Below are 9,852 nucleotides of genomic sequence, written 5' to 3' on the forward strand. Positions count from 1 at the left end.
AAAAACTCAAGATGAGGGATATCATTTCCACAACATGAAGACCACATAAAAACTCAAGATAAGGGATATCATTTCCAGAGGGCAAAATGATAATCTTTCTCTGATTAATCCGTCATATGGTATGCTCAACTGTAGACACCCAAGCTGAAAAGCGTTCAGCAAGTTAGATTTGCTTCCCTCAAAGCAAGAGAGATGGAAATGTTTTTGCTTGATATAGTGCGATGTAAGATTTCAAAATCCCATATCACAATGAGTGTAGATGACAGAGATCCCTCAAGTTATTAGCTGAAGTTCATTTCAAAGACGTTTCCCTCTGCTTTATTAAAAGCAAACACTACCATTAATTCAACAAACACTACCATTAATTCAACAAAGATCAAACACACCATAAAATCACAGACCCAGTACACAGGTTATTTAAACATGTATAGGCTTTAAGATGTGAAAGATAGTGCGGAAAAAGGATTCAGTTCAAGCAAGTCATAAGCTATTTCTTGGTGTTATGATTGCCTGCATTGGATGAAGCTTGTGGGTAGTGAGCTGAACAGTATCCACATCTCCTTCCTCTCCTTCTTTAAGTTTCCATTCAAAGTCCTGTATGAATCTAGCTATGGCTGTACAAGCGATAGAATTCGCCTGCAAAGCGCCTGCGCAGACTCTTCTTCCACCACCGAAAGCCATCGTCTGGAACAAATCTGCTGTTAAATTCTCCGCTGATAGAAATCTCTCGGGCTTCCACTCTTCAGGCTCATTCCACACCTTTTTGTCCATGTTGCACCCGTATATGTTGACGGCAATCTGAAAACAATTTCAGAATCATACAGCTGGTAATTAAACCTTATGAACAGCACCTTTAAGTAGGGGTGCAACATGGGTCAGGTCGGGGTCAGGTTCAGCTTTCGCTATAAAAATAGAATCAACCTGAACCCGAGCCAATTTTATGGTACGAGCTCAACCCAAATTCTAAAGAAAAGAAGAAAAAAAGCCGAATTGCACCCCTATCTTGAAGTCACTAAATGGCTTACAAAAAAGGGTTGGGCTTGTGCTAAAACATGAATTAGAATGAACCCTAATTAATTAGAATGAACCCTGAACTCAAACCAATTTTATGGTGAAAGCACAACCCAAATTCTAAAAAATTGACCCGAGCCTACCTTGAAGCCACCAAATGGTTTAGGTTTTGCTAAAAAATGAATTAGAATCAACCCTGAACTCGAACTAATTTTATGGCAAAAACTTAACCTAAATTCTCAAAAACTCGACCCCAGTTGCACCCCTACCTTGAAACCACTAAATGGTTTACAAAAACTATATCATACAATTAGTAATGAAACCTTACAGGCAGCACCTTGAAGCCACTAAGGCCTTGTTTGTTTTCAATTTTGAAAATTGTTTTTAAATCCAAAACTGATTATTGGACTCAAATTATGTTTAGTTTTGAGTCCAAGAATCAGCTTTGGCCTCAAAATAGATCTCAAAATCCAAAACTGGGCCTAAATGGTATTATTCTCTCTCACACGGTTAGTAATGAAATCTTAAGAACAGCAACTTGAAGCAACTAATTGGTTTACAGAAACTGGTCACCTCGGAGCCAGCAGGGATGTGGTACCCTCCTAGTTCTGTATCTTCATGTGCGTATCTCATAGGGAGGATTGGAACTGGGGAATGCAGCCTAAGAGTTTCCTGGAAAATAGCATTCAAGAATGGTATCTGAGGCAAATGGACCTCTGTAATTTTCTCAGACCCACAGATTTTTTGAATTTCCTGATAGAGGCGATCCTAGAACAACAAAAACAACAATGAGAAACATAGAATCTTGTAAAACCTGGAAGAAAGAGAATGTTAAGTTTGCTGAGACACCCACCTGATATTTTGAACTCTTAGCGAGCTCATACATAGCCCACTCAGTTGTAATTAGAGTAGTATCAGAGGTCTCAATTATTGCTTCCCAAACCAACCAGCTTATTTGTTCATCTTTCAGTGTTTTTCCTTCAGCAAGTAGGAAGTCGGTATAACAGTCTATATCCTGTTCAAGATCACATTTATGATTTATAACAAAAGAACTAAGGAATTGATTCCTATATTAGCAAAGGCAAAAAAGTGGATAGAGTGAAATACAGAGGAATATCAACCTCTCCTGAGGCAATCCGTTTCTTCTGCTCCTGGATCAGGGCTTTCATCACTGCAGATGTGCGGGAAACTATTCGCCGAATTTTCATTTCAATACCCTTATTAGGAACCCATCTCAGATATGGGAAGAAATCTCTCCAATCGACCTCAATTGCACCCATCATTGGATCAACCACTAAGACGTCAAACATTTCCCATTTCGACAATTGTTTCCCAAGCTCCTCTACATAAATAGATTCCACATCCTTACCCAAAGCCTGGAAATTTATCCCATTACAAATTTTAATTATTTGTTTAGACTCTGTTAAGTTCAAAGAAAAACAGAGGTAGGACATCCCACGAGAAGCCATGAGAAGAAACTTACTTGTTTCAGAGCTAATCGAAAAAGCTCTTTCTTGAATATCTCTCTAAGGTTTACAGGAAGAAGAGGATGTTCCTTGACATTAGCATGCAAGCATTTTGTGGTATTCTCTATCATGGTATCTCTGTGACAACGACTTCGTTTCTGATATCAACGAAATAGATACTAAGATGCCCATTCCGACTCAATAAACGAAATCCAACCCACAAAATAATTTGATCTTGGAAAACATTGAAGTGAGAAAGAACTGGGTAAAAATGTTTTTTCATGTGTTAATGCGAAGTTCTAGTTCGATATTTGATTGTCAAGGAGAGAATATGAGATAACAGACCTGAGCATTTGCCCCTAAAAGGCTTGCAAGTATATACTTCTTTACCATCTTATGGAACTCGCCATAGTCGCTCATGGCAACCATGTTTTTATCAGCTGTGAGTAATTGCAATGCTCTTGAAAGCTTCCTTGTTGAGATAGACAGGTATTTAGTCACCAAGGCCTGCAAAAACATCCAGATAAATCATTATGAAGATTCCATACAATTGCATCCCAACTTGACAGGCCATCATCACATAGAATTGATAATTTGCCCCTACATTTCAAAGATCATTGGTTTTATAGAGGAAAGATTTAGATCAACAACAAAAAATAGTTCATGTTCTATAATTATAGAAAACAAAAGAAAACATAAGATAAAATTAAAAATGAAAATGGAGTGCTACTCAAAATTGCAGAAGCTACTCCCCTTGTGAATAAGGGTGTTCTTGTCATATAAGAAGTAAAAACAAAGAAGTGGAATACCATTTAATATGATTCCAATCACAACAACCCTATTATAAAAAAGAAGTCAAAGAAAAGTATTGATCAAAGACGAAGGGGAGATGAATGGAGCAGTACCTCTTTTGCAACTTCTATTGAATTGAGCACCACCACAGTGGAAGCTCCAGTTCTAATGGTGTAGATTGGCCCATAAGTCTCAGCCCATTTACAAAATGTCTGGTGGGGCTTCTTAGCCTTCAACTGAAGCAAGTTCCCAATCAAAGGTTGGCCAGGAACAGCTATAAAAATCAACAACAATCACATTAGTTAAATCACATATGTTGATGTTCCATAAATAGAATAACTCAATGACCACTTGGAAAATTTATTATAGCTTCAAAAACCAACAACAGAAACCCATTTTGAATTGCAGCTAGAAAACCCAACAAAGAGACCCACTTAGATAACATCTCTATGGATGTTTGGATTGCAAGAAAAACATTTCTGAGAAGAAAAAAAAATCTTGGGAATTTCTTTTCTTTACATGATTTAGAGGAAACTGATATGACTATAGTTAATTTACAGGAATACTATCATAAATTGAAGGTAACAACTCTAAGTAAAGACAATTTGGAGTAAAATAAGTAGGAAATTTCGGAATTTTTTTTCCAAACTTTTCCAAAAAATTCTTGCAATCCATACACGGCCTTATTATCAGCTTGAGAAACCCACGTAGAAAACCCATCTAATGATCATTTTATAACAAAAAAAAACCCACTTAAGAAAATCAAGATGTAGTTAAAAATTACACACTACAAAGAGAAATAAACAATACCAGGTGGGCTATTGGAATTCCTTCTCTGATTCATGAAAAACCTCCAAACAAAAAACATAACCAAGAAACCAAGCACAATGGTCCCAAAACCCATGGTTGAGAAATACTGAGGATCAAAATATATTTCCATGTTTGAAGAGATGGACAGGGGGGTTTGCTCAATTTAAGCGTTGGGTTGTGTGAAGCAGGTGGGAGAGAGTCATAGAGATTAGAATCTTCTCTATTATCGAGCTGGACGATTTTTTTTTTGGGGGAGCTGATATATTCAGCCCCTCTGCACTGCAGTACGCATTCTCCCTTGAACAGTGGGCAACTTTAACGCTTTTTGACATCAAATCACGTGAAAACGGAGCGAAAGCGTACTACAGGGGGGTGAAAATATCTTCGTTTTTTCCATTAAGACCACGTAGAACTAACGTGCCTTTCACCTGTGTTTGGGCCACTCTTGTCTATAGGAAGGGAGAAGGGTTGAGATCCTTTGCATAAGGTGGGCCCATATAATTGTGATAGGATCCAGTGGGCCACCCATAGTTAGCAAACGTTCGTTTTTAAAAAAACAACTTAAAAAAGGGAAAACTACTAAAAACCCCATGCATCAAAAGGTATCTACAAGAATCCCCTAGAAATTTTTTGAGGGAAATGATTTTAACACTCTACTCTTTTGATATGTGGCGAAAGCTCTTTTAATGTTAAAAGTGCTGTCAAAAGGTTATTTACAGTTCCCAAAGCTCTGATAATGCTAGTTAATTAAAAAACAAAACTACAAGAAGCTTTCGCGACATATCAAAGGGTGGAGCGCTAAAATTATTTTCCAATTTTTAAATTACCAATATAATAGGTATTTTGCTAGGCAATTTCGCGGCTGGCTTTTGCATGTGAGAACAGCCACACAAGTTGACTTTTTTTTGGCAGAATTTGTCTTATTCATTTAAATAATCTGAGATGGCTGTTCTATCATGCAAAAGCCAACCGCGAACTAGCAAATCCAATATAACCAATATCTACCTTTAATAGCTTTAAAAAAAATTTCTTTGCCAAATTTTCGCTTGATTTAAGATAAAGTTAGTTTTGAGAGAGAGACTTTTCAAATATTAGTGTTTTTAATGTGTTTCTAATACTATCAATAGAGGGATTTGTCTATTATTTTCTTTAATCTTCTAACTAAAAGTAAGTTTTATTTTTAATCAAGGGTAAATTGGTAAAGAAAATTTTAAAAGTTATTTATGGCTGTGAATTGTAATTAAGATAATTTCATGGGGATTGTAGATAAGTTTTTATGTCAGGGATTTTAGCAGTTTTCCCCAAAAAAACGTACTTTAAGGAAAACATTTAGGGCATGTTTGGCTACCATGAATTTTTTTAGGATAAACTAGTGCCTCCAAGTGGTGAGAGAGGAGCAGAGTGGGTGAAGTGGCTAAGAATCTAGAAATTAGTATCTCCAGTACTGAGAAATGGCTAAAAATCAGGAAAAAAAAAAAAAAAACTCTACTCAAAATACGATCAACTTTGTCCTTATTTTAAGCCTCTTGTGAAGAATATAGGATTTTCCACTAAACTTGAATGCTTTACAATAATCTCAAGGTGTGCTTATATAGAGCACATACAGAATAAACATAGAATAAAATCAAAATAACTATGGAAGGAAACAATCCTAATCAAATCTACTTTCCTAGTCTATAGAATGAAATCAAATCAAATCTACTTTCCTAATCTCTAAGGTTACCTCTTCTAATCTACTTGCCTAATCCACCACCACAATGATCCAACGGTGATATCTCAACCTAATCCAACGGTGATATCTCAACCTAATCCAACGGTGAGATCTCATATATTCTAACATGACCCCTCAAACGTATATGGATTGAAAATCTATATACGTTTGATTACAATAAACATCCCCAATATGAAAAATAAAATTCTCCACTAGAATCCCCATAAGAAAATAGAATCATTTGATTTGAAGCACACTGCCAAAATTTGATGATGAATATCCCCTAATATTGTTGCCGAATGTATATCGCCGAGGAAGACGCCGCTTGTTGATGTGCCGTTGCCGCTAAGAGACGGATCATAACAAATCATAGCCTCAATGGGCTAGAAAAGATTCAAGCCTCGATGGGCGAGTAGTAATGGGTCACTATGGACCAATTAATCCAAATCAAATCTTGGAAGATGTGATTTTATTCTACCTAATCAAACCATAGTTGCCTAATCTAACCTATTGGTGAGATCTCACATATTCTAACATGCCCCCTCAAACGTATATGGATAGAAAATCGATACACGTTTGATTACAATAAATATTCCAAAAAAAATGTAAAAATTTGCCAATTTTGTTGCACGTTGTCACGATTGATGTCTGCTTGATGTATGTTGCCAATATTGTTGAAGATGATGGCCGCCTGTTGTTGAAAAACGTGTCGCATTAAAAGGTGAGCCGCGAAGAGTTTCAATGAACTGAATTGGACTCAAGCCTGAATCGGCGAGTCATTAAGCCGATTAGAATATTGAACCTTCTGAAAATGGGTCACAATGGACCAATGCCGGAATGGGCAAGAAATGTATCACAATGGAGGAATGCCGGAATGGGCAAGAAATGGCCTCTATGGGCAAAAGAAAGCCTCAATGGGCAGACTTTACGGGTCAGCTTGAGATACCGATCCTTATGAAAGAGAGAAATTGCTCTCTCAGACACGAACCTCAAGGAGAGAGGCCCCTCAACTGAGTGGAGCTCCTATTTCGGGCACGCACCACGAAGAGGTACCTCAACCGAAATAAGCGAAAGACAAAAATATAAAGAAAGAGAGGAAACAAATAGAAGAGAAAGCGACAAATAGCGACTAGGAATGGTGGCAACAATTATCGACGAAAAATTGGACATTGAGAAAAAGTGTGCAAATATCAAATATGTGTTTTGAAAATGCAAATCCCTTTTTTTTAATTTGTCAAGGTGTTGACAGCAAAATAAGGAGACCGTGTAATTGGCACAAGATGATGAGAGGGGTGCATTCAAGAAGATGAGGGGTTATTGAAGGCAACCAAGAAAGTCTTGAAAATTAGATGAGAAAAGAATGCAAGGAGATTGAAACTAATGAAGCTGGTAAGGAAGGCAGTACTAGTGGTGCTAATTTGAGAAAGAGAACGTGGGAGCAATGGTGGCCGAGTGAACGGCTAGATCGGCCGTCCGCCGGAGAGAGTAGCTATTTGTCTTGTGGTCACTCCAAGATCGGTGGCTTTGATACCATGCAAAATATTGAAGATTTCCACTAATCTTTACTTATCTTACAATCAAGCCTAATGAGTGTTTATATAGAACACTCAAGAGGATAAACATAGATACTAGTATCACAAGATTTATGGAAATAGATTTGACAAGATATGAGAAGATAATTACCTCAGTACCTAATCTAGCCTGCCTGCATAATCTTCCCCAATTAATCCAAATCAAATCTTGGAAGATGTGATTTTATTTTACCTAATCAAATCATAGTTCCCTAATCTAACCTATTTGTGAGATCTCATATATTCCAACATCTTGTCACCCTCATCTCAATTGTGCCTCTCAAATCTCTCTCTTTCTCCACTCACCCTACCCCTCTCACCACTTGGAGGCACTGATTTTTCATGAAAAAAACTTCCTAGCAGCTCTGGACATGGCCTTAAAAACTTGTTTTAAATGTATTAAATGTGTTTTTTTAACCAACATATTTTACCATGCTATATTTTGTAAATAACAAAATTTTAAATGTATAAAATGCACTTTTTTGCTTTCATTTTTTCGACCAAATTTTTTTTAGACCAAATTTTTTTGCTACACTTTTTTATCTAATACTGTGTTAAACTCAAATTTTTTCCTTCCCGTTTTTTCCGTATCATGTTTTGCTAACTATGGAGCCACAGTCCTGTTTTTTTAGACCAAATTACATCCTATCATACGAAAAAAAAGGTTCAAGCATTAAAAAAGAAAATGAAAATGAATTCCCATGTTGTAATTCACGCGCAAGAATACAAGGAAGTGAGCTCAAATCCCCACGACGTGCAAAAAAACAGTGTGGAAGTGACCCAATCATTTAGGCTGCCGATATTTCAGGAAAGGCACAAAGCCAATCTGAGAGAACCCAATAAAAAGACCCACTTAGATAGCCTCTCTAAGGATGATTTGCCATTGAAAACCAACAAAAACAAACTTAGGCCCTGTTTGGATTGCAAGAAAAACATTTCTGAGGAATTTTTTTTCTTTACATGATTTAGAGGAAACTGATATGATTATAGTTAATTTAAAGGAATACCATCATAAATTGAAGGTAACTCTAAGTAAAGACAATTTGGAGTAAAATAAGAAGAACAAATTGGAAATTTTTTTCCAAACTTCTCCAAAAAATTCTTGCAATCCAAACAGGGCCTTAGGGAAATAGATTTCCCATGGAAAACCAACAAAAACCCCCCTATACATCCATGATTTCCTCCTGATTATCAGCTTGAGAAACCAATAGAAACCCACCCTGAGAAGCCATCCATTGATCATTTTGTAACATAAAAGGCCAACAAAAAGTCACTTAGGTAAATAGATTTGCCATTGAAAAACAACAAAAACCTCTCTATATATGGATGTTTTCCTTCTGATTAATTATCAGCTTGAGAAACCAATAGAAACCCATCTAGAGAACCCATCTATTGATCATATTATAACATAAAAATCCAACAAAAAAAAACCCACTTAAAAAAATCAAGATGTAGCGAAAAATTGCACTCTTCAAAGAGAAATAAACCATACCAGGTGGGCTATTGGAATTCCTTCTCTGATTCATGAGAAACCTCCAAACAAAAAACAATACCAAGAAACCAAGCACAATGGTCCCAAAACCCATGGTTGAGAAATACTGAGGATCAAAATATGTTTCCATGTTTGAAGGGACGGAGAGGGGGGTTTGTTCAATTTAAGTGTTGGGTTGCATGAAGCAGGTGGGAGGGAGTGATAGAGATGACGTTAAGAACGACAAAAGAGGGCGAATAGCATCGGAAAATATTGATGATTCCTTATGTAAATAACGACAGATGTAAGGAAGAGAATCTCTCGTTTTTTTAGCACGGGTTAGATTATTGGCATCTTCTCTATTATCGAGCTCAGCTGGACCGATTTTTGAGATGATATTTTCACCCTTCTGCAGTACGCATTCGCCCCCTTATGACGTGAATAGTGGGCAGCTGTAACCCTTTTTGACGTCAAATCAGGTTAACAGTGGGGCGCATGCGTACTGCCGGGGTGGGGGTGAATGAAAATATCATCGGTTTTCCATTAAGACCACGTAGAACTAACGGCCTTTCACCTTTGTCTATAGGTAGGGAGAAAGGGTGTATAGGAAGGGGGAGAAGGGTTGGGATCCTTTTTCATAAGGGTGGGCCCACATCATTTTGATCAGGATCCGGTGGGCCACCCGTAGGTTGCAAACGTTTGTTTGTTTTTTTTTTTGAAATGGTGAAGCAAACGTTTGTTTTTAAAAGCCAAAAGGTAAAACTACTTAAAAACCCCATGCATCAATACGTATCTACGAGAATTCCCTAGAAATTTTTTGAGGGAAATGATTTTAGCACTCTGCTCTTTTGATATGTTGCGAAAGCTTCTTGTCTTTTAGTGTTAAAATTGCTGTCAAAAGGTTATATACAGTTCCCAAAAGCTCTGACACTGCCAATTAATTAAAAACATGACGACAAGAAGCTTTTGCTACATATTAGAGGAGTTGAGTGCTAAAATCATTTCTAAATTTTTAATTAC

The 9,852-nt window shown here is 36.9% G+C and overlaps 1 protein-coding gene across 2 annotated transcripts; it reads right to left on the reverse strand.

Moving 5' to 3' along the window:
- Positions 1-340: 340 nt before the first annotated feature.
- On the reverse strand, positions 341-8,998 carry LOC143858756 (ent-kaurene oxidase 2-like). 2 transcript variants are annotated; one of them, XM_077369469.1, is made up of 8 exons: positions 8,854-8,998; positions 3,383-3,543; positions 2,823-2,984; positions 2,495-2,635; positions 2,133-2,387; positions 1,865-2,026; positions 1,585-1,779; positions 341-798 (listed from the first exon to the last, which is right to left on the reverse strand). In XM_077369469.1, the coding sequence occupies exons 1-8, from the start codon at positions 8,981-8,983 to the stop codon at positions 481-483; spliced, it is 1,524 nt and encodes a 507-aa protein (XP_077225584.1). In that variant the 5' UTR covers positions 8,984-8,998; the 3' UTR covers positions 341-480. The 2 variants fall into 2 exon arrangements, with proteins under 2 accessions (XP_077225584.1, XP_077225583.1); XM_077369468.1 differs by lacking the exon at positions 8,854-8,998 and adding an exon at positions 4,080-4,356.
- Positions 8,999-9,852: the final 854 nt, after the last annotated feature.

The sequence above is a fragment of the Tasmannia lanceolata genome, unplaced genomic scaffold, assembly GCF_043159265.1.
Source record: "Tasmannia lanceolata isolate RefF3 unplaced genomic scaffold, GAP_Taslan_0.1 ptg000026l, whole genome shotgun sequence".
Classification (NCBI taxonomy): Eukaryota; Viridiplantae; Streptophyta; class Magnoliopsida; order Canellales; family Winteraceae; genus Tasmannia; species Tasmannia lanceolata.